Below are 26,779 nucleotides of genomic sequence, written 5' to 3' on the forward strand. Positions count from 1 at the left end.
CTAAAAGACAGGTGGCTCAAGACTTTTTCACAGTACTGTAGTACTGTTGGCAAAGTGTGCTCATAATAATGTACCAGAGTTAGGATTTGCTTTTGTTTGACATAGGCAGACATTTCTCACTTGAAAAGCTGGACTCACTAAATGTTTGTCATTTTCTGTTCATGAACTAATCAATTAATCAACTAATTGTTTTATTTCCTGTCAAATTCACATAATCACAGACAGTTACATAATGTACACAGTTTACCACGTTTTCAGTTCAGACCATATTTTGTTTGTCTTCTTCCCCTTTTATAACTCTCTCTCCACGTTTCCCTCTCCGTTCGCAGATCAGCATCTTCATGACCCATTTGTCCAACTATGGGAACGACCGCCTCGGCCTATACACCTTCAAAAGCCTGGTCATGTTTGTCAAAACATGGACCAACCTGAAAATGCAGACCCTGCCGCCTGTCCAGCTGGCTCAGAAGTACTTCAGCCTGTTCCCATCTGAGAGAGATCCCCTCTGGCAGGTGAAAAGAACATACTGAGTGTAATATTCCTTATTTTTTATATTTTACTGAAACTCACAAAGGAGGGACGATTCCAGAACCTGCTCCAAGTCTGCGCACGTATTCTTAGAGCTATGAAAATGAGAAAAACAGCATATGTTCACAGTGGCAGCTATTGCATAGCTTAATGAGCAGGCTAGATACAATTACAGCCCATTACGGGGGTATCATCCTTGCTGTAGTCAGTATACACCATATATCACCACCGCACAGGCCTATCGCAATTGTTGAGATTTGCAACACTGCAACGTGTAGTTAGATTTTCCCAAGTTAGGCCGTGTCATAAATCAAGCAAAGCCTGTGCGTAATACCTTAATGATGGCCACTTCACCATTTGGTTGCTCTCATATCTGTTAAAAATTTGTAACACTGGATGTTTTTTCAATGTGTTTTCTGTTGGCTACAGGATCCTTGCGAGGACAAAAGGCACAAGGACATCTGGTCCAAAGAGAAAACATGTGACCGCTTCCCCAAACTGCTCGTCATTGGTCCTCAGAAGACAGGTGAGAAGCAGTACTTCAACACCCTCTACAGGACATAGCTAGAAGTGATTAAATGTGACGATTGCCATTGTTATTGTATCTTTATTTCAGACATATACAGAAAAAACAATATATACATGTTTAGCTTTACTCAGTACATTCAGCCATTCAGTTCAAAAGCAGAAGTTATCTTATGAGAGGTTGTCACCGTGGTTGACTGTAGATGTCTGTTACATTACACTTAAATCTGCTTTCTAATTATATTGTTAGAGACTTCCTCTTTCTTCCTCTCACCATCTTCATCATGTCAGTGACGCTTGCTGTGCTGTTCTTCACTCAGGGACAACAGCACTCTACCTGTTTCTTGGCATGCACCCTGATCTGACCAGTAACTACCCCAGCAAGGAGACTTTTGAGGAGATCCAGTTCTTCAATGGGCATAACTACCACAGAGGCATTGACTGGTATGTATTTTTACACTCGCCTCTTTTTTGTGCAGTGGGAAGTAACACTTCACGAGTCAGAAATATCCCCATAATATAATTAATGTTCACATTTTTTCACCCCACCCCCCCCTTGTCTGGTGTGATGCTGCAGCATCGAAGCAACTGACAGCAACTGTTCACAGTGCTCTTAATTTAACATCCCTCTTCGGCGTGTTGGCATATACGCTGGACTGTGAGTGGAAAAAGGCAGTTTTCACTTGTAATTATAGTCACAGTTGCTTCACAACTTTGCTGCACCTGCATCTGGAGTTACGTTCTCCCATATGTGTAGGTAGGAGCACAGGTTAGATCATTTGCAGTTAAATCAAAAGAAAAAAAAACACAAAGTGGCAACGGCAGTGAACAATTTATTTTCACTTTGTTAGTAAAAAGCAAGAAAAAAAAAAAAGCAAACGACGCCACCTCACAACAACAAATCCACTCATTTGTGACATTGCCGAGAGCAAGACCAGCAACGCAATTAACACCCATTCATCTAAAAAAAAGTCACTGTTTTGAGTTTCCTGCAGGTTTAATTGACTTCGAGCAGCATTAAAGTGAAGCTTCACGCGCCACTGCAGACAATCTGAAAACAATCCAACACAAAATTTACTTGGCAGGCTGGAAATTTCTATGAGTGGGCTGCCCAAATATTAACATTGTATAACACTATAGAGTGTTAGATGGTTTTTTTGTACTCGGGGTGCCAAGCTGTTGTGCATGGTCAATCACCCACACAGTGAACAGAGAAATAATCCTTATCTGCAGGTTGCAAATTGGACCAGATCAACTCTGGCTGCTTGTAATTTTTTTGCTGTGTTTTTGTGTGTTTTTTTAATGCATTAGGTATATGGAATACTTCCCTCTGCCTTCCAATACTAGCTCAGACTACTACTTTGAGAAGAGTGCTAACTACTTTGACTCTGAGGTGGCAGCTCAGAGGGCTGCAGCTCTCCTACCCAAAGCCAAGATCATCACCATCCTCATCAGCCCAGCAGACAGAGCTTACTCGTGGTACCAGGTTGGTGACCTGCTACTCCACTAATCTCCAAACTTTTGAATAAACGCTGCTGTATTATAGTTAGAGAATTATTTCATCCCAATTAAAATACTCTCTTCACCTTTTGTGTCTGTATGCAGCACCAAAGAGCCCACGATGACCCAGTGGCATTGAAATATTCTTTCCACGACGTCATCACTGCAGGGCGTGATGCTCCTGTCAAACTACGGGTCCTCCAGAATCGCTGTCTGGTGCCAGGCTGGTATGCCATCCATCTGGAGCGCTGGCTTAATTTCTACCACTCCAGCCAGGTACCGAGGGGAGGATGCTTTGTTTAGTGGGGGGGAAATGTGCAGATGCACCCAAAGTCATTATAACAAACTAAAACAATGCTAGATGTGAAAAAACTTTACCACTACTATGAAAAAATAAAGATAACTACCTGAAAAGGTTTTGTGGACTTTGAACACTAACAAAAATAAAATAAGAATACAGAAGAATTGAATATTTCTGTCCTTCTATTATTTATTAATTTGGCAAAACTTTAAACTAAAACAAGCAAACACACTTAAACTAAACTGAAATAAAATCAAAGAATAAAAATGCTAAACTAATTACAAAGTATACAACTAATTTAATAGTTGAATTTAAATGAATTTAACACTCAGGTTGTATAAATGTAGGTATGGTAAATCACTTGTGGTAAGGGTGGCTTGTTCTCTCTTTGGTATTCCTCATAGTCAGTGTTTCAAATGCGGGTGACCTTGAAGAAAGAGAGCTGCTCTTTGGGGACACTCAACAGCAAAGTGAACACTTGTTGCTCAAAATCTCTAAGCTGCACAATGAGTCGGGATTAACTGTGAGCGTCATTACTGAACAAGAACGTCCATAAGAGTCAGCTCTGGTGGATTCTGGCTAACAGATCATTATATTCAGACTTGCAGGTCTAAAATATGATCATTTATAATAAATAATACTTCTAAAGCTTGACTAATATATTGGCCAATATGTTAGTCCTATTGAGAAATTAGAATTTAAAAAATAAAGAAGTGGCTGGAGGATCTCTCTTCAACCATGTTTATAGTGTTCGTGTTCATAGTTTGCTCACTAGAGGGAACTACACAACTTTCCTGTCCGTGACACGTTTCCACACGCCAAACAACCAGCTGGTCCAAGCAGAGTTGGGCAGATCGTAAAGCACAATTTCATGTGAAGTTTAAATAAGATATGTTTTTTATTTCATTGCCATATTATCCTAGTAAAGACTCATAATTAACTACGCATATCAAACTTTATGGAAATCTGTTTATGCGTCATATGAAAGGAAATATCAGCCGATAAACCTGATTCTTAAATGAGCAAATAAACTGGTATCAGTCTTAAAACTCCTTTATCAGCTCTGCTCATTATTAATTTGAGAGTGTCTTATAGCTTTCTGCATACCCAACTATCCTCTTCCTGTTCACATACTGTTTCCCAGGTGTTAGTTTTGGATGGACAGATGCTGAAAACCGAGCCTGCTTCAGTCATGGACAAAATCCAGAAGTTTCTTGGCCTCACTAACATTATCAACTACCACAAGATCTTAGCGTAAGTATCTTCATCCCAGCATGTTGCTTTCAGCTGCCAAGTTTACAAATGAACTTGCAGCTGCATTAATAGCTTTCCTGCCTTCAAATGTAAATACAAAGATGGGATTTGAGTCATTAGCTTATTAAAAAACCTTAGCTATCAACAGCTCCCGCTAGTAAAGAATTAAGACATTTAAAAAATCATTACATTAAAAAAAATCTAAATCACTTGGCTTTTAAAAATGTGTTTGTCTCATGGTTAATTTGAAGGTTTGTCAGCTCAAAAAAAGATTTCTCCCACCCTCCTAAAATACATGCTGAAAGTTCTAAGTGTGAACATCACACTTCTTTAAGTTGCTTATTGGAATGGGATTATTTGTGGAGCCGTCAAACATGCTCATATGTCCACGCGCTAGAAAACAGCACGTGGACATATGAGCAAAGAAAATATGACGGAAACACAGTAACTGGGGGGAGATTTTAGATTTTCAATATTAGAATTGAAATTCTAAATAGTCGTTTCTTATTTCTCAGTGTATTCTTGTGTTTTTTACGTCCAGGTTCGACCCTAAAAAAGGTTTTTGGTGTCAGCTGCTGGAGGGGGGAAGACAAAGTGTTTAGGAAAGAGTAAAGGACGCAGGTACCCTGATATGGACCCTGAGGTAGGAAGAATTATCACATTATAGTATGATCTTTTTTTAATTGCTATATTTTAGTTTAATATTTGCTCTATTTTTGCGTTCTCCAGTCCCAGGCGTTCCTCAGGGAGTACTATAGGGATCATAACATTGAGCTGTCTAAGCTGCTCTACAGGATGGGACAGCCTCTACCAAGCTGGCTCCGAGAAGAGCTGGTCCACACCAGGTAGCAGCACCACAGGGGAAAACCACACCTCCTCATACTGAACCACTAATATTCCCTGCTGGGGCTCACTGGCCTCATGGCCTGAAATGTTGAAGATCCCAATTTGTTTTGACTGAGATTTGAGGATGAGACATCCGCATACAACTCAAGACTCAACTGTGATCTTCCTAAATAGGGCAACAGTGGGCAAACCAGGAACATGGAAGCCTTAACGGTGTGCACTGAAGAAGAGACCGGGGAAGACTCAAGAGGACGCACACGAGGAATTGTCGGTGTTTGATAATCACATGGCCGTTCTCCTCAATCAAACTTATCATCACTTGAACTTCTTCCTGGAAATCAGAGGAAGGGAATAAAGTCTGAAATTTCAGTTGTGGGACACAGGTGATGGAGAGCATCACCTGTGTCCCCGCCAATGAATTTTCACGTAAGGAGCACATTAAAGCAGGCTTAATGGATGATATCCCGATCGCCTGAGAGACATTGGTTCCAAATGCCTTTGATGCACGTGTTTGTATGAAGGGAGAATGGGACGTCTGAAGTCTTGACTTAGGCTGCATGTTGTAGCCTTATTTGATAGGCCTTGGTAGAATCTAGTTATCACGTTACAAGTGCCAGGACAAGAATCTTCCTTAAACTATTACCACATGGACTTTTCATGGCTCTTTTTTTTAAAGTGTTTTTTTTCCTTTACTTTGATTTTAACGTCTCTGTAATGCGGATGGCAATGCATTGCTGTAGAATGTACCAAAATTAAACACTTTAGCGCCATTGGTTTCATATGGGCCAGATGTACAGTACAGTTGCGTACACTGTTTTCAGCTTAGCATGCTCTGTAGCCAGTTTTACAACCATTTGATTGGCTACAGCAGGAACATAGGACGGGTGATGAAAGCACATTGTTTGAAGATAAAAGGTTACTGGAAAGCACACTCACGAAATTGTTCCTACTACAATCTGTGAAGAAGAAGATCATAAGCTAGCTACTGTATGTTAACGCCACACTCTGGTCCCACAAGATTCAGAAGATTGTGCATCTCAAAATCTGGTGTCAGCATTGTTGTTGTTTTTTGTTTGTTTGTTTTGTTTTGTTTTTTAATCACAGCTGTTTATGTTTTCTTATGTTCTGTTTCATGTCACTCAATAGAAAAGGTTTCGTTTGGGAGATTAAAAGCTGACTCTGCTTATTTAAAAACAGAACAAACACTTAAAGTCACCCGGCAAACCAACAGTTCGCCCAGAGAGACCGCTCAGACATTTTGGTTGTCGGTCAAGGTGTTACCACTGCAACTAGATGTCAAACGTAGGTAACAAAAAGCTGCTCTTCTTGCAATAGTTTTGTACGATGTTCTGATGTTATAACAATGCACATGACGGTGACTTTATAATGTAAATAATGCGAAAACCCTCTGTAGACCTAAATTATTGAATGTGTTTGGGTTTACACTCTCCATCAGCCCATTGTGTGAAATGTCAGTGCTCTACTGAGGGGGAGTGTGGAAATTTTTATTTTATTTTATTTTATTTTTCTCCTCACTGTGCAGAGGTGTGTCGCTGAGATTCTTTCCTCTCATGTCCTCTCACTGCCAACTGTTGTACAAAGGTACTGAGTCTCTCCATATAAAGTATTAAATGATAACACATAACAGCAACGATGGTACTAATCTCCTGGACTGTATGATAAAGATTTGTAATTGTTGTCAATAATTTTTACAGTGTAACTAATATTGTCGGTGCTTTTTAATTTGCAAATAAAACACCACTGTATTTTTCAGTAGTTGGATCTTTTTTCCTCTCCTTTCTCTGCTGTTTGGCTTCCAGCTGTTTTTGTTTGTTTGTTTTACATAAACAGCTCTTTCATTTAATAAAGTCATGCAAAAGCCTACCTCATGCTATGATTATATAAGAATATGGAAACAAGATTAAACAGTGGCGGATCTAGAAAACTCTACATTTGGGTGGGGGCAAGAGGTCTAGGCAGGGTGGCACATACCTCTTCAGTGAAGGTTGTGAAAATCCCTTATCAGAATCAGAATACTTTATTGATCCCTGGGGGAAATTATTTATATGAATATGTCAACAAAATATCCACAAAACACTTTAAATTATTAAGTGCATGATCTCTTCTAAGAAAACAAAGACAATTAGGTTGAGAAAATTAGTTGGGGACAGAAAATTGGGGTGGGGGGAGCACGGATCTACAGCATTGGGTCAGTTGCCCCCCTTTGCCTCCCTGTAGATCCACCCCTGAGATTAGAAGATGAGCCTAGTGTCAAAATGCTCACAGAGTCTTGTGAAAAGGGAAGTTTCTTCCAGGGTTGGATGCAGTCCTGTGAAGTCCATCCATAGGAATTAAGGAGTGTAAGCAACTTTGTGTTGCTGCTAGCTAAAAGCTAATTGCTTGAAAACAGTCTGATCACCTCTAGAACAGCAGTTTTGGTGGTTTGATGGTTTTATAGCATTCGTTTGTGTCTTGTAACACAATACTACAAATTTCCCAGGTGTGAAAGTCCCGTCAAAGACACCCTAAAGGTCAGTCAGTACAATGCTCAGATACTGCACACAACAAAAGGCCAACAGCTACATGTCAGACTCTTCAGGCCTCTGTTAGCATGTTAAATGTTCATGACGGTATAATTGGAAAAAGACTGAACAAGTATGGCTTGTTTAAGGTTTTGCCAGCCAAAAGCCTCTTCTCTCTAAAATGAACATGTCACCACAGCTTAAGTTTGGAAAGTTGAACAAACCACAAGATTGTTTTGAACGGTCTTGTCTGTCTAAAGGACAAAGTAGAAATGTTTCACCAGAGTCACATTTGGTGAAAAGCAAACGTAGCATATTAGCACAAACACCTCATAGCAGCTGTCAAGCATAGTTGGCAAGAGGATTTGGGCTTGGTTTGGAGCCACAATACCTGGTCACCTACAGTTACTGAGTCAACCATAAACTTCTCTGTATACTGAAGTATTCCAGTCAAATGAGAGGCCATCTGTCCGGCAGCTAAAGCTCGGACAAAACTAGGTCATGCAACATCGCAGTGATCCCAAGCACAGCAGCAAATCTACAACAGAATGGCAAAAAAGAAATGTCCTAATCAAAGTTCAGATCTCAATCTGATTGAATTGCTGGGGTGGGACCTCAAGAGAGCTGTGCATAAACTAACACCTGCAAACATCAACGGACGGTTAGTGCTACCAAAGGTGGCCTGTACTCTGTACTTTCTTTTTTGCATTACTATAAAAGGACACCTTTCTGATGCTGGCTTGTTTTAACTAGCCACTCACTTCCACTCTACTTCCACTCCACTAACTCTTTCTTAACCAAAATGTACATTTGAAAGTATTTTTTTCCAGTGAATTATAAAGACTTGAGTATTAAATTGTGACACGAAGTGCATGCAGTTTTTAACAGAGCGTAAATATGTTTTTCAGCCCTGAAAATATCATTATGGGTATAAGAAGCCTAAAAATATTTTGGTTATAATTAGTTGGCTTAAAGACCTCCTAATTTTGACCCAGCCTTATAAGCACCAAGGTCATGTGACTGTAAAAATGTTAACGTGTGGTAGTAAATTTTGCAGTCCTAAATAAGTCCTTAAATATATTACAGTCCACAGGTGGGAGTTTGTATGAACTATTATTTTAGGGGTAGCTGTAAATTAAAAGCATTCAACGTGATGATGACCATTATGCAGAGATTTCTAGAAGCTTCCCAGTCTCCTGGTTTGGATTGAAAAACAAACTGTTTTTCTTTTTGTTTCACTTTATGGAGACGTGAAGCAGACAAACCAAATCCCTTGATAGCACATTCAGCACTAACTTTTATTAAGTAAAAACTTTTACTTACTTACATAAGTCTTTTACTCTAAAGTCCACCAGATTTACAAGTAATTCATATTTCTTCTTTTCGTTTCCTCATTGGGGAAAACACCTTAAAGTGTACAAAGAAGTCTCATCTTATTCCTAAAAAGGCCAACATAAAAAGTAGACAAATGTACTCACCACATTTCCCTTAACATTGTTGTAATTGTAATGTCTAAAACTTTGTTTTAAAAGAACACTGCATATTACTATGATTTGATTCACTGTTTCTTTATTCTTTAAGCTATAATAGTAATATTAGCCTTTATTTGTAATTATGGGAATATTATTATATTATTTTCAATTATATAACATGTACTTTATCTACTAATACAACTACCTAAATGTCATAATGTGCAGTATTTAGTAATGAAACCTAAAGTATGTATTTTCACTGATGTAGTAATTCAGTCATCTAATAAACTACTGTAGTATTATTACTAGCAGCATTATCTATATTTACAAATAATTAATGTTTACTTGCTAGAATTAGCAGAGGCAACTGAAAATACTATACTATCAAACAATAATGGTAAATTCTAGATCTTAAACCGTCGCTTATGTCGCTGCTGTCTGCCTCTGTCAACAGATGATGCTATTAAATCAGCCAATCAGAGTGGCGCTAGTGATCCGTCCCACAACTTCTTGTTCTTTTTTTTTTTTAAATAGAGAGGCTTTCTGTGGAACCCGTCTGGTTTTCTTTTCCTCATTTTGTAGGCAATTTATGCTCTAGACGTGTTGCTCTTTGTTCAGTTTGTTGCTTGAAGGAACGGAAAGAACTCCTAACACAGATGGCCCACTCTCCAGACGATGCACCCCTGGCCAGGGGAAACCTGGCAGACAGTGAGGAGACGCTTCTTCCCCTTGCAGCACCAAGAGGGTGAGAAGAGTGTACTTTATCCATAGCAGCTGTTTGTGCTGTATCTTTAAAAATTATTATTATTTTCAATAAAGTGCACCTTTTTAAATTGGCTCACACAGATAGAGCAGAATAAATTTAAAAAACTGAAGTTTTTCACCAAAGGTTAGTTGCTTACATGCAGCAGTATCACATTTCCTTTAATTTCATTTAGCAATAGCAAAGATACATTTTATGACATTTAACTTTGAAGGTAGGCCTATCTGTTTCAGATTTGCACTTATTCCTTTTTAGTTAAAAGAGCAGTAAAATTATTTCGTTTTTATCTTTTATAATTATATATTATAATATTATTTATGTATGTATTCATGTTTACAACAAATAATGCTTTTAAAACATTTCGTTTTACTTCTTAATTTCACTGAACCGCACTTCCCCTTTCAGCCAGGACAAGGCGTCTGCCTAGTAACTGGTGACGCAGCAGTTGTTATTGGCTAATAGAGAAAAGAAAATGCCTTTTTTTGGGAACAATTCAAGTTAGAAATGAATACAGTCTACAAGAATTACAACTTAATAATCGATTAGAATCTGATTTATGAATAAACGTTTTGTGTGGACTGTTGATTGGAAATAATAGATAAACAAACTTTATATTTTCCTTTACGACACAGATTATATTGGCGGTATACATGAATTTATGATAAACAAATAAAAAAATAAATTGCATCGAACAGACTAATGTCGCAATTTAAAAAGCGGATATGTAAACATATGACTTTCTGACTTTCACTATTAATGTTTTCCAGCAATAATGAAAAAGTAACATTGTCCTTATACGTTTGCATTTGAGAAAAATCATTTTACACCTATCTACCTTTGTTTAATTTGCAAGTTGAACTTGAATCATAGTTGAATATGACTTCCTGCTGAAGCCAGAAGAATGTATCTGCCTAGTAACTAGTGATACTCACATTCTATTGGCTGAAATAAAAGAAGGAGCAGTAATTAGATCTGAGATCACTCTTTTTTATCTAATCAATTTTTTTTTTTTAATTATATATTTTCCAGATTTGCTGCTCTTTACATGATGGGAAATAATTGTTTTTTTATGGTTTACTGATTTGATTCCCAGACAGCTGGATCGCAGCTGTGTGTTGTATCTCTCCTCCCCAACATATCCTACCCATTTTCAACTCCTGCCCCCCACACTGAAAAACCAAACAAATATCTTTAAAGATTCAAATTAAAAAAAGGAACAAAAGAAAATAAATTTTAAAGGAAATTCAAAGGCAAACAAAGGAGAGACAAAGGCCAATCCCCCCCTCCCCCTCCTTGTTTTCTTCACAGATTTGTCCCTTCCTTTACATCACGTAATGTGCGGTAAATTAACATTTTACACACTAATCATGATCATTTTTCATCATCTACAGGTTTGACTAAAGGAAACTGTGGCTTTCCTTTTTTTTGTTATTGTATTTTTGTGTGTGGACTGTCCAAAATCCAAATGACTCACCCAGGCCTTAAAAATGTCACACACTTATAGAAATCCCCTCACGTCACTTTCATACCAAGAATTTTTTTATTGGAATCCCATGTTTTGTTTTACCGTTTTTTATGTCCTTCATTTCTTCCACCAAACCTCCTGATTTACCTCCAACCTTTTAGTGACACATACTTTTCTATTTCTCACAGAGGCTCCAACAGTCGTGCCTTGAAAATTGCGGGTCTGACAACCTTGGCTTGCCTGCTGGTGGCCAGCCAGGTCTTCACTGCCTACACGGTGTTTAGCCAAAAGCAGCAGATCCACACTCTACAGAAGAACTCGGACAGAATTAACAAACAGCTGACCCGCTCATCTCACGGTAAAGTCGAGCGCTAAAACCTTAATGGCCACACAGAGCCCTAAGGGGATGTGTCATTTTGAGTGATAGTTTTAATTAGACAGGCGGACGCGGGCTGGAACGCTGAGGAGGGAAGTGAGAGTTTACTTTACAGAAGCTGAGTTTGAAGGTGGATGGAGAAATGGAAAGTTTATTGTGACTCATGGGGAGAAAAAGGTTAACTGTGTGATATTTTTATGTTAATAGCATTAAAACAAGATTTCAAACAGAGGCATCTCGAGAGATACTGTTAAACAAAGAAACAAAAACACATTCCTTTTTTAATTCTCTATTTATTATGTAGTCCAACTTTTCAATTTGTTTCTGCTGAGCATTAATAATTTAGACATAAAAAGAGCTACTTTTTCTTGTACTTGCATTTATTTAAGTTTTTTGTTGTTGTCGCTGATTTTTTTTTCTTCTTTTTAATTTTTTTTTTCAGCTGTGGCTCCAGTGAGGATGGCCATGCCCATGAACAGCCTGCCCCTCCTCATGGACTTCACCGAGGACTCCACAGCACCCAAGACCCCCTTGACTGTAAGTGCACACCATCTTCTGGGAAAAAGTTCATATTTGTGTGCAGCTGGGATTCATTTAAGGCTTCAAATTAATTGCTAATGCTTGGATTTAAAAGTTGAATAATTAATTTCAACTTGAATGCTCCCTTCCTCCAGAAACTGCAGAACACTGCCATTGTCAGTGTGGAGAAACAGCTGATGGATCTCATGCAGGTAGGTTGCAAACACTGTCTAGCCTCACATTCCTTACCTGCGTGTTGATGTGTTGCTGACGGTAAGCTCTCGAACGTGCTCTGAACAGGACTCCGAGCTGCCTCAGTTCAACGAGACCTTCCTGGCCAACCTGCAAACCCTGAAGCAGCAGATGAACGATAGCGAGTGGAAGGTGAAGCGTCACACGCAGTGATCACATTGCTAACGTAGCTAAAATAGAAATGAAAAATGGCGACTGTCCTTTTAGCCATGCTTATCTAACACTTTCTGTATTGTAGAGCTTTGAGACCTGGATGCGCTACTGGCTTATCTTCAACATGGCCCAGCAGCAGCCTGCAACCCCCACACCTCAGTCAGGTTAGCTCAACTTTTCTTTCCTTCACTTTTAAGTGTTTTATTACCCAAATAGTTGCTATAACAGCAAATACAGATTTTCCTGTTTTACTAGTATGCACTAGTTTGGCATTTAAGTCATTTTTTTTAGAGATTTATATATAAAAAAAGAAAGAAATACAAAATGTTGAAAAATTATTGGATGTTGTTCATGCGTGTTTCATGTTTGTGAGCTGTGCTAAGCTATCTGAGATCTGTATTCCCATTAAACTCTCAACAAAATGTCTTTTTTTTACAGTCTTTATTAACGACTTTTTAATTTTTAACTGGTAAATAAAACCAAAATGAATGTCTGAATATTCTCCGCTCAGCCACTACCATCAAGACCAAATGCCAGGTGGAGGCAGCACCCGGACCCAGCAAGATTGGTTCATACAAGCCCCAGTGTGACGAGCAGGGCCGCTACAAGCCAATGCAGTGCTGGCACGCCACCGGCTACTGCTGGTGCGTGGATAGTGAGGGCCATCCCATCGAGGGAACCACCATGCGTGGCCGTCCCGAGTGCCAGAGAGGTAGAGGACACGGATTAAAGGATCTTTTCTTACATGTGTAGTTTTGGTGAGGCTGTTGTGAATGACACCAGATGGGTTTTTTTCCTGTTAACTTTAGCTGCATTTCCTCGTCGCATGATGGTTGCACCCAGGCTGATGCAGAAGACATACGACATGGATGGTGAGCGCTTCAGATTAGTTTCTTTGTTTTTGATGATTTTTCATTTGTGAGATTTTTCACTGGCATCATCATCATGATCACTTTGTTGTTTGCTGTTTTCATCTCTTTTTCCAGATGAAAAACAAAAGTGAAGCAAATCTTGAAGAAAGATTTCATCCAGCAATCTCTGCAAATGACAGACGTCATGCCGCACTTCAATTATTAACGCTTCTATCCCTGATGAGCTCGTTTTGCGTGGAATCTCGTGATTTTAACCATTTTTTTGTGGCTGCTTGAAATCGGATCAATAGAGGCCTGTTACACCTTAGTGCATTTAATTTTGAAAAAAAAAATTGCCTTTACGTCAGATTTGTTTTGGGGTATATTTGTATAATCTACAATAAGTACATTAAACTATGTGAGTGTTTAATATGTTTGGTTCTGATGAATGCTTAAAGGGTAGGTTTACCGCATCTCCTTCTCTTAAACTCAATGCAGGAAAATGGAAGCTTGGTTGTGATGCTCTGAACATTGAAAAATTGCATTTATTAATGTAAACCAGCCTAATTTCTTCCCGTGCTGGTCTGATAATCCAAACCTCACAGAGGGCAGTTTAAATAGGTTCTAATATTTTGCTAGAAAGTAGTGTCAGGAAAAAAACCCAAAGCAACTAGGAACAATCTGGAAAGAGATGTTGCTATTTTACATATAAATAAATGAATAATTTGCATTTCCAACTAGAAATCTAGCTAGTATAAATCTACATACCATAAATACATACCATAAACTGTGGGCTAACCTATCCTTCACAGGATGTGAATATGATAAAGTTACTCTTTTATGACATGTTTGTTTTAATAAGGTTGATGAATAAAGTTTTCCTATTAACACCGCTTGCATTACATCTTTCACATTATCTACAGTTAAGAGAAATCATTGCTTAAGCTGTAATCAAAATAAGGTCTGAATAAACTTTAACCTGATTAGATGCAGTGACGCTGCTCACTCAGTCCTGGATTTTGTGGCATTTTTTTAAAAATTAGACACTTTGACACTCAATACATTTGCCGTTAAAGAACCTGAAATGTGCATGAGTGCACTGACTCATCCTTTTAGTTCTTTTAGAAATTGAGTTCTCTCACATTTTCTTAAAAAAAAAGAGTGCCCCCATCTTTTTTTAAGCACCACTCTCACTATCAGTCATCAAATTAACACGATCTAACAGGCAAAGGTGAAAACCACGGTGCTCGCTTCTGTCCCTTCTGTTTTGACAGTTACCCAAGATCATGTTAAGAGTGCAAATTTGCCCACTTGAGGCTCGCATATCTGGGACGACGGGTGCAAAAGTGTGAATTTATTTTCTTCGTCATTAGTGGTGAAGATGTACAAAACATTAGGTTTTTTCTCAGTGAGTCCTCTTTTAAAAAAAAAAAAAAAAAAAAGATGTGAAGAAAAGGAAAATAACTGATGGATTAAGCCAGTTGCACATACCTGCTCCAACTTGGTGAACAGCTCACACAAAAAATACTCATCCATGTCTAAACTGGCTGGACATGAAAACACATAAGATCCACGTTTAGCTACAGATTTGTTCTCCCATATCCATCCATCCACTATCTTAACCACTGGCTGGAGCCTGTCCCAGCTGGCATGCAGTGAGACGCAGGATATACCCGGACACGGCGCCAGTCTATTACAGAGATATTCTTCTGGCAACCAAAAGGTCTCAAGCTGTAAAAAGTGGATGTTAAGAGTTTATAACTCTGCTTGGCTTCACTGTACGACAAGGAAACCCTTAAAAAATATGAATAAAAAACAAAAATGTGTACTTAAAGAACCATTTCAAACTGTCAAATAAAGCAAACACGTATTATAATGAAATTTTATGTGGATTCTCTGAGATTAAAGTTTCTCTTAGTTCCAGTTCCTTTTTTAATATTAACAGGAATTCTTTTCCTTTATTAAAACATTTTTTGTTGTATTTGAAGCCGTAAATTTAAACGCTGAAACCATGACATATTATCTTCTCTAGATCTGATACTTTTTATCTTCTGCTGACTCACTGAGTCATCCGTTTCATTTGAGGCTTATTACCACTTTAAGAGCAGCCACTTCAGTTTGCTTTTTAAGCAAGGATAAGATTTGCTTTAAGTTTAGTCGTGAAACCCACAAAGTGTATTTATTACCAGGCTTTTCAGCTTTGCGCAAACTGGAGCAGAATGATATTCTTTATGCCAGCAGTAGCCCCATTAGTGGGATGCCATCATCTTCCTGGATAACACAGACAAGTGTGTAGTGGAGGACTTGCCTGAGAACTTGTATGCGACACACCAGCAGCCCAGCGGGAGACTCTGATAATGAATTTGTGTCTTGAAGCATGTGAAGCCGAGCAGCGGGATGCAACATCACACTTGATTTTTGACATTATTTATTTTTGCCCACATTTACAGCATCCATCTTTGTTGGGTTCTACTTTCAACTTTTATAAAGGGTCTAATTAGAGGTTTCATAATAATAATAATAATCTATAACAAAAAGTTTCAGGGCTGTGAGGAAGTCTTTTGAATCCATCCAGAGTAGAGGAGAAGTCTATTGACAACTTATTAACTATTTATTAAAAGAGTTTGTGGATCTTTTTTGCTCTCCCAATTGAGTCTTAAATTATTAAGTGAACGTCTTTGGGAGGAAGCCAGAATACCTGGAAGAAACCCTCAAAGGCACGGGGAAACTCATGGTCTGGACTCCCAGATGGAGTCCAGACCAGGAGCCTTCTTACTATTGTCAGGGCTCTGTGTGCAGGCAGGTGGAAATGTGGATCCAAATGCAGGACTCCGAGACGAAATGTAACTAAAACCACAGCTTTTATTGCTGGCATGAAACAAAAACCAAACCAAACCAACCATGAAACCAAGCAGGAACACACAGGCAGGGTCTGAGGGTACGACACAACACTGAGCACAGGAAAACACAGGGCTAATATACACAGGGTGGTAATCAGGAAATGGCCAACAGGAGGGAGACACAGCTGGGAGAGATCAGGGTTAACGAGACGGGGGGAACCAAGCTGCACACACTAACATAAGACAAGACTTTCACAATAAAACAGGAAACATGAATTACTAAACAAGCACGCAGACTTTACACTGAGAGACAGACAGACAGAGAATGACACATGGAACCTGAACTAAACTAAACGTGAGATATAACCGAGAACAAATCCTTAAGCACGGATAAACAGAAACAAGAAACTAATAATAATCATCATCACTACGAGAAAAAGAAAACAATCCATGAAGCAGAATTAAACCGAAATATAATAAACTCAAAATACTGGGTCCAATGGATATTATATATATGGCCAATTTTTCAAATAAATAATGGCTATCACCCTTATGTTTCCTACAAGGTTAAGTCAGTAGAACACAAGCAGCATGTTCTTGCAATTAATAATTAACCATGGTATAACCATTGTATAGCCATTATTTAACTTACAACCCTTGTATAAAGTGTGCCTTCTCATAAAAAGGGCAATAGAAGACAAATGAGTTTTTAATTATACTGTCACAGCTGTTGTATTTCTCTAGTGTGTACAAACTGTATATGTGATCATGGAGCGAGTCTTCATAAATCCTATTTTATTTTTCCCTGCCTAAAAAGATAGTACTGCTGATCAGTGACCCCATTTCTGACCGCTCTGTCCGTCTTGGTAACAGAACCCTGCTCACTTTCACCAGTGGAAGTAGCCTCTGGATCATTAATAATTCATCCATCTGAAATGAAATCCAGGTGCGCCAGTGGCTGTCAGACGCAGGATGGCCACTGTTAACATGGATGCACCTGTGAGTATTCATATTCTACACAGTATATAAATAGCATCTTTTTAAAGCAGGGGTATATTTACATCAGAATAATGCAGAATTTAAAGGCACTCTTGTTGGAGTCTCTGTCATTGATCTTTAATGTTTTAGGGAGCTGACGCAGTGAGAGTGGGAGTTGTACTTACAACAAAACCAGGTAAGGCTGGGACAGTGACAGTATACCTGTATATTTGCTATACTGTCACTGGAGAATGACTGTAACTCAGTTTTGAATGCACAGAGAGTAAAGAATCTGTTGTTATTGATGAAGAAGGACATAGTGTTTACTACAAATCATCAAATAATGAGGTAAGTCATTTGACTTCACACACATGCTTCAGAAAGTATTTGTTAATTTGCTTTCAAGCTTGCTTACATTCTTTCAAACAGGCAGCCAAGGCCTTCTCTTTCGACCAAGTCGTGACTGTTGACAGCATAAAGGTACAAAACAGCTCCTGACCTCTTATTTTAACCTTTTTCTGCTCCACTGCACATATTTTCACTACCTGATATTTTGATGGCTGGAAACTGAAAGACTTGAGTGTAAATCTGCAGAGTTTTCACCCTGAGCTCCTGCAGCCTCTCACCGAGTACATGTCCAGTGGGTGTAACGCAGCACTGCTGATATGTGGAGCCTCCACAGAGACGACGAGAGCTCTTATTGACAGCAGTGTCATCAGACAGGTGGAGCTCTAAACAAAACTGCATTTAATATTTGCAGATTTTATGTGTTTATATTTTCAATCATACCCTTGATTTGCTTGTAGGTCGTGGCTAACCTGTTCAGCTGTATGGAGTCAAGAGTGAAAGGCGAGTTATTCATCTCTGTGTCATCCCTTCAGGTTTGTCCTTGTATTCAGTAGCAGAGCCCCAAAGGATACTAGATGCAATAAAACACATGATGACAGCTAATGTTTTTCAATGTCAGTTTTATCCAGACGGCAGTGCAGTGGATCTCTTGAGCCTCAACAGACAGACTCTACAACCTGTAACACATCCAGCGCTTGGAAGGTGTGTCACAATTTTGCATTTTAATGATAAACAAAGACCTCATATAAAACATATACACACTGAAGCTGTATTATATATGCTCATGCCTGCTTTTCTCTCTCAGTCTCATAGGAGGATTATGTGAGGTGTGTGTGCGTTCAGCTGAAGACGCTTATAACCTGTACGAAACATGCAGGGAAACACTGAAGGCGAACACAGGCTCCATTTCCAGCCGGTAGGTCATACAAAGCACAACTTTTATGAACTCTAATCCATTTACAAAATCACTTTGGATCCATTCATTAAATTGGTTAATTGCAATAAATCCAAGTGCCTGAGCGATAAAAAATTTACTTCTGGCTTTTATGATTGAGTTGTTCTGCACGGTGTCAGTCAGCTTGCCCTTTTTTTCATAAATTTCCATATGAACTTGTCAAATGTTTATGCTGTGTTTCTCTCAGATGTAGCTCCCTGTTCATGGTGACTGTTGAGTGGAAACTCCATCCAGAGGAGGTGGAGTCAGATGTCTGCCGCAGCAGATTTCAGCTGTTCAGCCTGGCAGGAGGAGCCAGTAGGACTGACCTCAGAGGGTCAGTGACATAGCCAGTGAGATCTCTATTACATGGGCAAGTGGAACTTGAAATGATCTACCACAAACTGATAAAGCATTATTCTGATTGTGGTCATCATCTGGAGGGAGATGTGCTATATTTATTTATTTATTTTACCTCTGGCTGTAGGCATAGATTATAGGAGATAAGTAGTATATATTGCTATTCCTGAACAAAATCCTCTTGTAGGAACAACTGCTTTTCTTGATGGATTCTTGTAGTTGAGGAATGTACCTCTTGTGACTTTCTGAGTAGGTGTTTTTGTAATAGAGTGATGTTGGGGCCAAATCTACACCAGTCAAAAGTGATTCTATATCTGTCCTATAAACAACTTTAAGGTAGCCAAAGTGTATCATCTGCCCCCCGTCTCACACTATCCCTTGGATTGTAATCTTATCTAAGGTCTTCCTCTTTCCCTCCCATCTGGGAGCTCAATGTTCAACATCCTTTGTCCAATTTATGCAGAATCCCTCCTCTGCACATATTGAAACCCTCTCAGCCTTGCCTCATTAACTTTGTCTCCAAACCACTCAACCTGAGCTGTCCCTCTGATGTTCTCATTTCTAATCCTGTCCGTTCTGGTCACTTCTATTGAAAATCTGAGACTCTCCACCTCTGCTTCCTGTCTTTTTTATGTCAGTGTCAGCACCTCCAAACCATACATCACAGCAGGTCTCATTACCATCTTGTAAACCTTCCCTTTCACTTCTTTACCACCCCTGAACCTTGTCTCCGCTCACTCCACTTGCCTCTTCTTCACCTCTTTGGATGGTTGAAACAAACCAAGTTTGTTTTTGTTTTTTTAACTCATCTGCTTTCACCACCTCTGCTCCTTACAGCTTCACCTTTCCACCGGTGTCCCTCTTATTCACACACATGTATTCTGTCTTGCTTCTAACCCTACCTCATCCAGCGTGCTCTCTACTCTCACTAAAGACCACAATGTTGCCTACAAACACTATAGTCCAAGGACACTCCTGCCTGACCTCATCTGTCAGCCTGTCCATCATCATTGCAAACAAAAATCTATATGACACTAATGTTATTTCACTCAGCAAACCAGCTTCAGATCTTCATCTCTACAAGAAAACATATCCAACTCAACAGGGAGTGAATTTGACTCAGAGCCTACAGGTAGATGCTGGGGTGGGGGATGGCCTTTTGAAATATGTTCAGTAACAATGGAAGGAAGTAGCGGCATAGCTTTTGGGGAAAGCAGTGTTCACAGGCAGGCAGTGAAAGAATGAGCAGGGAACTGACAGCTTATACCAGCATGATTAAAAGGGTGTTGGGTATGTGAGGGGAGTATGCCAATGCGAGTGCCGCAGTACACTAGAGTGATTGCCTGAAGTATCTTGCAGCCTTCACCTCATTAGTAAAACCTGTACTTTTCTGGCTGCGATGAGTCAAAAATGTCTGCAGTTATATGGTCCTGTTAATTAGGTCAGATCAACAGGGAGGACAGCATTTGCCTCAGAAATGTAATTTTTTGATATCAGTTCTCTTTATGAGTAGAAGCTTTATTCAAGCTAAAAATTATTAATTCTACATTTTACAGCATGGTTTCTTATGTCGGTGTGCTAGAGCATGAACACAACACAAACCACCTTTTCAATCTCAGCAGGTCATTTGGAATTGGCTTTTAGCATGGCTGCTCTCTCCCTTAGAGGTAAGGTGCAGAGTTCAGTCATTTGGGAGGGGCTCAGAGTAGAGCCGCTACTCCTCCACATCAAAGAGAGCTGGCTGAGGTTAGTCAGGTATCTGACTAAGAGGCCTCCTGGATGCCTCCCAGGTGAGATGCTTCAGGCATGTCCTACCAGGGGAAGGCCCCGGGGCAGACCAGGACATGCCAGAGAGATGATGTCTCTCTGTTGGCTCAGTGTTCTTTCAGATAAGCTGGGGAGAGGGAGGTGTGGGCTTCTCTGCTAAGTCTTCTCCCCCTGCAACATGAAGATGGGTGAATGGTGTACTTAGTTTTTCAGATACTTCCTTTGCATTTTGCCTTAGTTTTTTGATAAAATAATAATAATACGATGTAATTTGTCATGTGTTGTAATTCAGCTCAAGTTGTTTTTACCTCATTTTAAAAGACCTGTAAAGGCCTAGATATCTTTATGTATTGATTTTATACCCAGATTAATTTCTGATATGATATTATATGCTATTACTATATTATATTATGTCCTGATATCTTAGAGACAGGGTGAAGAGCTCCGAGTAGAGCTGCTAATCCTTCATATCAAAAAGAGCCAGCTAAGGTTGTTTAGGTTTCTGACTAGGATCCCTTTTGAATGAGGTGTTTCAGGCATGTCCTACCAGGAGAAGACCCAGATCCAGGCCCATTATGTGTCTCAGCTGGCTTGGGAATGTATTGGTGTTCCCCTGAAGGAAGTGGAGGAAGTGGATGGGGAGAGGGAGGTCTGGGCATCTTTGGGACCTGAACCCAGATTAACGGCAAAAAAAAATAAATAAATAAATAACTGGATGGTTGGATAGCATATCCACTTTGTGATATTTGATATATATTTTCAGAGTGAACCCACTGCTGAAGGTCCTGGACCAAATCCCAAATCCTGCTGCTAATATCAGTGTGAGCCTCCTGCCTCATTTGCTTAATGATGCCTTAAAAGGAAATAGCAGGACTGTCCTCATTTACTGCATTAACCCTCAAGGTACTGAGCTACACCACATCAACATACAAAGAAATAAATATGCATGTGTGATTTACAAAACAAAAATAACCCTCCTTCTTTCAGGTCTTCTAGATAACGAGACACCTTCTGCTTTAAATCTGGCCCAGAAAGTGAGAGGTTTTGCAACTAAGCCCACCACTGGTTGCTGGAGTCCAAGGGCAACTGAGCAAAAGATTCGTGACAGCATCACTGATCTAAGAAGCGTGATAATGTCACAGGGGGACAGTGAAGTTCACAGCATCTACGAACTGGCCGAGCTCACGCAAAACCTGCAGGTAATTCATAAAATCAGCCTCATGGAAAATAATGCTTCCCAAATAATGAGTTTGAGTCTGTGCTGTGATCACCACAACAGATGGTGAAAAATCAATCATGGGAGAAGAGACGGGAAGAATCAGAAAAGATAAAAGTCAAAATAAAGGTTTATATCCGAATTATTACATTTATTCACAAGTGTAGCAAAAACTAGAACACAAAGTGTCTTCAACACAATAAAATGAGCTCCATGTTTTATATTACTTGGCAGACTTGCAAGACCTCAAATAGCAATCTGCTGTTTTCTGGAGATCATCACCCCAACAGCAGGCAGGGTACAGATACAATGAAATGTCTACAGGACCAGCTGAGGCAGGAAATGGAAGAACATATTACAGGTAAAATACTCAGATTCAAAAGTCACGGTTCCATATGGCTAACCACAGCCGGCGTATTCTGTTTGTTTCTCATATTCCCAGAAGGTAAAGAGAATGCAGAAAAGGTCCAGGAGAGAGTAGCGAGAATCCAGCAGCTGAAGGAGGCTCTCAGGGAGGAGACACTCAAGAGTGGAGCTGCTACTGGGAATTCCCCTGCCTGTCAACAAGTAAAGCACATCATCTGGCATTACAAACTCTAATTTATTACAGATCATTTAGAAAATACTCAGACCCCTTCACTACTTGAATACCCTATGATGTAGATGGGGAATATAGTCCCACATATGCTGCAGTGAAGCATATGCATAGCACGATTCTGCCACTGAAATGCTTTTCCTTGGGGATGAGATGAGCAGTGTTACTCTTTTTTGAAACATCGGAACTTAGTCCTTTCAGTGAGCTCCAAGCAAGTAGGTGTTTGTCTTTTATGCACGACCAGCTTCCATCTAGCCTCTCTATAGGCATGATGTTGGAGTAATGCTGACCTTCAGCTCACTTCGGTTGAAACACCAACTCATCAAAGTTTTAAGCTTCCACTTCAATTTGGCTCCTGGTAACAGTTGAAATGTTGGAAGATGTTCGACACTCCTGCCCTGATCGACGCAAGTCTACAGCGAATTTCTTGGACTTCTAGGTTTTAACCTGACGTCCAGATTTGGTTTTCCGACAACATGTTAAAATGTGCAAGAACAAAAGGGGTTTGGGCATTTTCCAAAACCATGCATGTGGTTGGATAATGCAGTAACAAGGCTGAATCAATAATCTTTTCACCATCTAAAAATTATTTATGTGCACAAGAGTGGGCAGCCCACACAACGGCATTTGTTTTGCCAATTTAATGATTAGTCTCAGTTGGAATACAACAAAGCAGAGGAACGGAGGAGGCAACTTAAGGAGGATCATGGGAGATTAATTCAGCAGGAGGTGGAGAAGATGGAGAGAGACTTGGCACAGGAAAACCTACCGGTGAGATAATGAGATACACTAACACTATTCTGTTTGTGATCCATCTTAACTGAGGTTGCTGAGTCAGTTTGAATTAATGCAAGGCTGGATTTATGGCAGGCAGTGGAATTCACTGTATAATTATGTTATTTTCTTGAATAATTTTATGGTTTGTGCATTCCTGTATTAGAAAGAAGGTCCTCAGAGGGACTTGCTGGTACTGACCAGAGAGAGACAGGTCCTAGTACTGCAGATAGAGGCCTTGCGTGCCGAGGCCCAGCAAGCTGAAAAAGACCTACAGGATCAATATGACAGACACCGAGCAGAGCTGCACTGTCTCAGGGAGGAGAGCCTGCAGGTGGGAGAAATAACCATGATTCAAATAACAGGACTTATTCACATTTAATCAGTTTGTTACTTTCAGCAAACTCATGTCTGCCTGAACTGCCTCTGAAATTAAAAACACCAAAGTTACATTTCTATCTTCATAAGGACGATCAGAATTTGTGACTCAGTCTTGGAAATCAATACCATGTGTAAATTTTTAGCTGTCATCAATTCGTCTGGATTTCCAGATTATTTAAGAGAGGTCGTAGCTATGGATGTAAATATTGTTCTTCTCGATAACTACAATTGCGTAAAACACAAGCTGACATTTAACTCTTTGATTTAAAAATGTGCAACAAGTTTTATAGTAGCTGAGCTATCAAATACAAGATTTCCCTTTAGCTCAAAAGACAGTATCTATATCCTAGCGCCTGTTAGCTAACTTTTGATGAAAGGTGGGGGATACACTCAGGACAGGCAGCCAGGTCATCACAGGGCATGACAACACATAGTGATGACAAGTTATTGTAAACATGCGTATGAACTTGCCTGTAAATGTTTTATGGAAAGTTAATCAAATTAACAGCAATTAAATTTACTGTATAACTTTATTAAAAATATGTATCTTTGTATGGTTGATTACTATATTCCTGTATCCGTTAGGATTTATGTACAGTAAACATCACATATTTATATTTGGAAGCACTGCCATAGACCGTAATACTCTGATGATGGATAATGCAGCGCTGACACATCCCCCCCCGAGTGATGATATTTGCTGATTCAGCTGTATGAGGAGGGAGGAGTCACGTATATAAAGTTCATATTTTGCATCTTTTCCTGCTCTTAGTACTTCAGACTTACATTAAAATTATTAAGCATTTCGCCTAGTGTTGCTGTGTGTTGCTATAAACATGGCAATTAAGAATGCAAGCGAGACAGACCATCGTGACATTTAAAAGAGTAGGTTATTCCTACAGAGAAATCCACAGAAAGAAAGCCACACCTACTCAGAAGATGAGTTTTTGAAGTTAACAGCTTGTAAGGCAGCTTACAAGACCACAGTTTGATATTGATCATAGTAAGCAAATACCAGTTTTGACTTTAAAGAGAAGACTATGCTCTATATAAAATGACTTTGTTAGCTGCTTCATAAAAATACTTGTATAAAGCTTTACTAAATGATATCCTTTCTACATTGCCCCCCTGCTGTTATCTCCCTAGGTGTTCAGAGTGTTTCGTCAGGTAGGCGAAGAGCAGAGAAAGATTTCAGAGGGCAGATACAGAAGTGTGCTGCTGGAAGCGGTGCAGGATGCCATCTACTTGTCTGCACAGAACCAGCAGCTGCAGGCAGAGAATAAGCAACTCCGTAAATGTCAGTTTGAAATTATGTAACCTTTGCTAGATGTGTGGTTGTATAACTAAATGCTTAAAAAAATGTTTTTTTTATTTAAACAGCAGCAGCAGAACTGAAGGATATGCTAGCTGCACAAGGTGATCCCATGGCTGATCCCCCGTCAACACTGAATGTGTGACTTGAATGTCTTTACGCAGCAGTGTGCGGACTGTAAATCATGAGAAATAAATGTCAAATAAAAAAACTATTTTTTGACAGTTTATTGGTTATTAAAACACTGCATAACACTTTATCTCTGATGTTGTTCTTGGCAGAGAAGGTGATAAAAAATGAAAAAAAAAAAAAAAAAAATAGCAGCAGTCATCGGAAATAATTCACTCCATATAACATTTGTTTACTGTCTGATCTGAATTTACTGCAGTGTAACACAATCGGAAAGTCAAATTAGGCAACATGACTTAACAGGTATGAGCAATATGGTCACAAACACGTGTTGAATCCAAATAAAAAAAAGAAGAGTTTCAAGTTTCAGATGGAAGATAAGGCATTAAAAAACCCTAAAAAACAAAAGTTTAGGTAGCCTCCACTGAGAGCTTTTGTGGGGTCAAACTGTGCTGGTGGTTCTTTTATTAAAGACTGCACTATCTGTAGTAAAGGTAAGCTGCCAATCCAATCATAGCAACAGGTACTGGGAATAAAGCAGTCAGCTGCAAACCTAAGGTGGACCAAGACAACAGAGCATTAACCAGCATGGAGCAGGAAATGACAAACAGTCTGGTGATCCCACTGCCATGTTTGAGAACCACAGACATCAGGAGTCCATTTGCTGCTTGTCCTGCAATGATAACCCAAACCACCCACGAGTAGCCTTCCAGAAAGCCTTTGTCACTTGCCGCAGAGGAAAAAGATGACAGTCCATTGATTACCACACCAAATATATAGAGGTAGAGGTTCTGTAGGCTCAGGGGAAGCTGCTGGCTCTTCAGTATCCCCTCTGTGTAAACTGCTGCCAGCCCTGAAACACAGCAGTACACCAGCACAAGGAAAAGCCCCCAGGCTGTGATATGAAGCCTTTCAACTTCCTCAGCTTCACCCTTTTCAGGTTCCTCCAAATCCAGGTTACTGTAACTGTGGAACACGCCTGCAAACATGAGGAGCCCCAGGCCTAACCACTGAGCAGGCCGGAAGCTCTTGCCCAAACAGAGGGAGTAAAGCAGGGCAGTGGAGGCAATTTTAAGATTTGACAGTACCTGGAATGAACTTGGGTCCATGTAGGCCTGCATCAGAACAACCAGGTTGTTGTTGAGGGCGTAAAGTATAGCAGGGACTGCATAGGGTGCCACGAAGGCAAGGCGTGGAAAAGCACACAAGTTTGATGTACCACCAGTGAGAACAAGAGTCATCAGAGAGATGAGCAGTTTAGCTAACTCAATCATTACAACACACGAGGAAGGGTTAAAAGGGACTTTACCATCTACCTTAGTGAGAGTGATGAGTGGTGCATGAGAACCATAGATGAGAACCATAAGCCCCAGGAGAAACCCCCACCTAATTCTTTTCACCAACTGCCTCTTAATCCTTGCTGGGGGACTGGGCCCCACATTATCAATCACAATCATAATCGATGACACACAATAAATACTTATTTTCCAACAATCTGAACCTCAAGCTTTGCTAAAGTGCATCAACCCCCCCACTTAAGGTTACTTTGAAATGACAAGCAGCAAATTACAGCCATTTAAATGGTAATTGCACAATAGATAGATATTTCTCTATGTAGCATGTTTTAGCTGAACAATAAAGATGTAGGAAATATTTTCAATTGTTTTTATATGACTACTTCAAAATCTGACAGGTGTAAACAGCTGGACCAAAACTAAGACAGGTCATGAAATATAAAGGCTCAAGGTCAGGGTTAACATTGGACAGATGCAAGTGGAACAGTAGCATGTAACTTCCCTCACAACAAAAATGCAAGAA

General features: G+C 39.6%; 4 protein-coding genes across 5 annotated transcripts in view; 3 read left to right on the forward strand and 1 right to left on the reverse strand.

The window, feature by feature from the left end:
- LOC309687554 (bifunctional heparan sulfate N-deacetylase/N-sulfotransferase 1-like) overlaps positions 1-6,727 on the forward strand; it is a 47,347-nt gene extending 40,620 nt beyond the window's left edge. Inside the window, 9 exon segments of the mRNA XM_082502610.1 lie at positions 330-512; positions 958-1,054; positions 1,374-1,497; positions 2,365-2,539; positions 2,659-2,829; positions 3,999-4,108; positions 4,650-4,693; positions 4,696-4,751; positions 4,838-6,727. Coding sequence (XP_082358736.1) covers positions 330-512; positions 958-1,054; positions 1,374-1,497; positions 2,365-2,539; positions 2,659-2,829; positions 3,999-4,108; positions 4,650-4,693; positions 4,696-4,751; positions 4,838-4,957 — 1,080 coding nt within the window. The 3' untranslated portion in view covers positions 4,958-6,727.
- Positions 6,728-9,482: 2,755 nt separating this feature from the next.
- cd74a (CD74 molecule, major histocompatibility complex, class II invariant chain a) lies at positions 9,483-14,336 on the forward strand. The gene is made up of 9 exons (XM_082558420.1): positions 9,483-9,693; positions 11,365-11,534; positions 11,995-12,089; positions 12,227-12,283; positions 12,372-12,455; positions 12,562-12,640; positions 12,988-13,188; positions 13,286-13,348; positions 13,463-14,336. The coding sequence occupies exons 1-9, from the start codon at positions 9,605-9,607 to the stop codon at positions 13,477-13,479; spliced, it is 855 nt and encodes a 284-aa protein (XP_082414546.1). The 5' UTR covers positions 9,483-9,604; the 3' UTR covers positions 13,480-14,336.
- Positions 14,337-17,135: 2,799 nt separating this feature from the next.
- On the forward strand, positions 17,136-25,369 carry LOC309691992 (chromosome-associated kinesin KIF4A). Of its 2 annotated transcripts, XM_082510095.1 has the most exons (18): positions 17,136-17,166; positions 17,296-17,341; positions 17,426-17,493; positions 17,575-17,625; positions 17,740-17,868; positions 17,952-18,026; positions 18,113-18,195; positions 18,299-18,409; positions 18,636-18,764; positions 21,318-21,457; positions 21,542-21,753; positions 21,834-21,899; positions 22,005-22,131; positions 22,213-22,337; positions 23,017-23,136; positions 23,306-23,473; positions 24,667-24,817; positions 24,901-25,369. In XM_082510095.1, the coding sequence occupies exons 1-18, from the start codon at positions 17,140-17,142 to the stop codon at positions 24,975-24,977; spliced, it is 1,905 nt and encodes a 634-aa protein (XP_082366221.1). In that variant the 5' UTR covers positions 17,136-17,139; the 3' UTR covers positions 24,978-25,369. The 2 variants fall into 2 exon arrangements, with proteins under 2 accessions (XP_082366221.1, XP_082366220.1); XM_082510094.1 differs by having other exon boundaries at positions 22,005-22,337.
- Positions 25,045-26,422, reverse strand: LOC309692003 (putative UDP-sugar transporter protein SLC35A4). Its single transcript, XM_082510110.1, has one exon. It carries the CDS (start codon positions 26,416-26,418, stop codon positions 25,441-25,443), a length of 978 nt encoding a protein of 325 aa, XP_082366236.1. The 5' UTR covers positions 26,419-26,422; the 3' UTR covers positions 25,045-25,440.
- Between the last annotated feature and the right edge of the window lie 357 nt (positions 26,423-26,779).

This window comes from Aulonocara stuartgranti (genome assembly GCF_965226115.1).
Source record: "Aulonocara stuartgranti genome assembly, chromosome: 2".
Taxonomy (NCBI): Eukaryota; Metazoa; Chordata; class Actinopteri; order Cichliformes; family Cichlidae; genus Aulonocara; species Aulonocara stuartgranti.

Bases quoted from the DNA above. Each gene is read 5' to 3' on its own strand.
- cd74a (XM_082558420.1), top strand. From the start codon at position 9,605: ATGGCCCACTCTCCAGACGATGCACCCCTGGCCAGGGGAAACCTGGCA. The intron at 12,284-12,371 runs GTAGGTTGCAAA...TGCTCTGAACAG, and splicing joins AGCTGATGGATCTCATGCAG to GACTCCGAGCTGCCTCAGTT. The intron at 13,189-13,285 runs GTAGAGGACACG...TGTTAACTTTAG, and splicing joins CCGTCCCGAGTGCCAGAGAG to CTGCATTTCCTCGTCGCATG.
- LOC309691992 (XM_082510094.1), top strand. From the start codon at position 17,140: ATGGCCACTGTTAACATGGATGCACCT. The intron at 22,338-23,016 runs GTAAAGCACATC...TTTAATGATTAG, and splicing joins ATTCCCCTGCCTGTCAACAA to TCTCAGTTGGAATACAACAA. The intron at 24,818-24,900 runs GTCAGTTTGAAA...TTATTTAAACAG, and splicing joins GAATAAGCAACTCCGTAAAT to CAGCAGCAGAACTGAAGGAT.
- LOC309692003 (XM_082510110.1), bottom strand. From the start codon at position 26,418: ATGATTGTGATTGATAATGTGGGGCCCAGTCCCCCAGCAAGGATTAAG.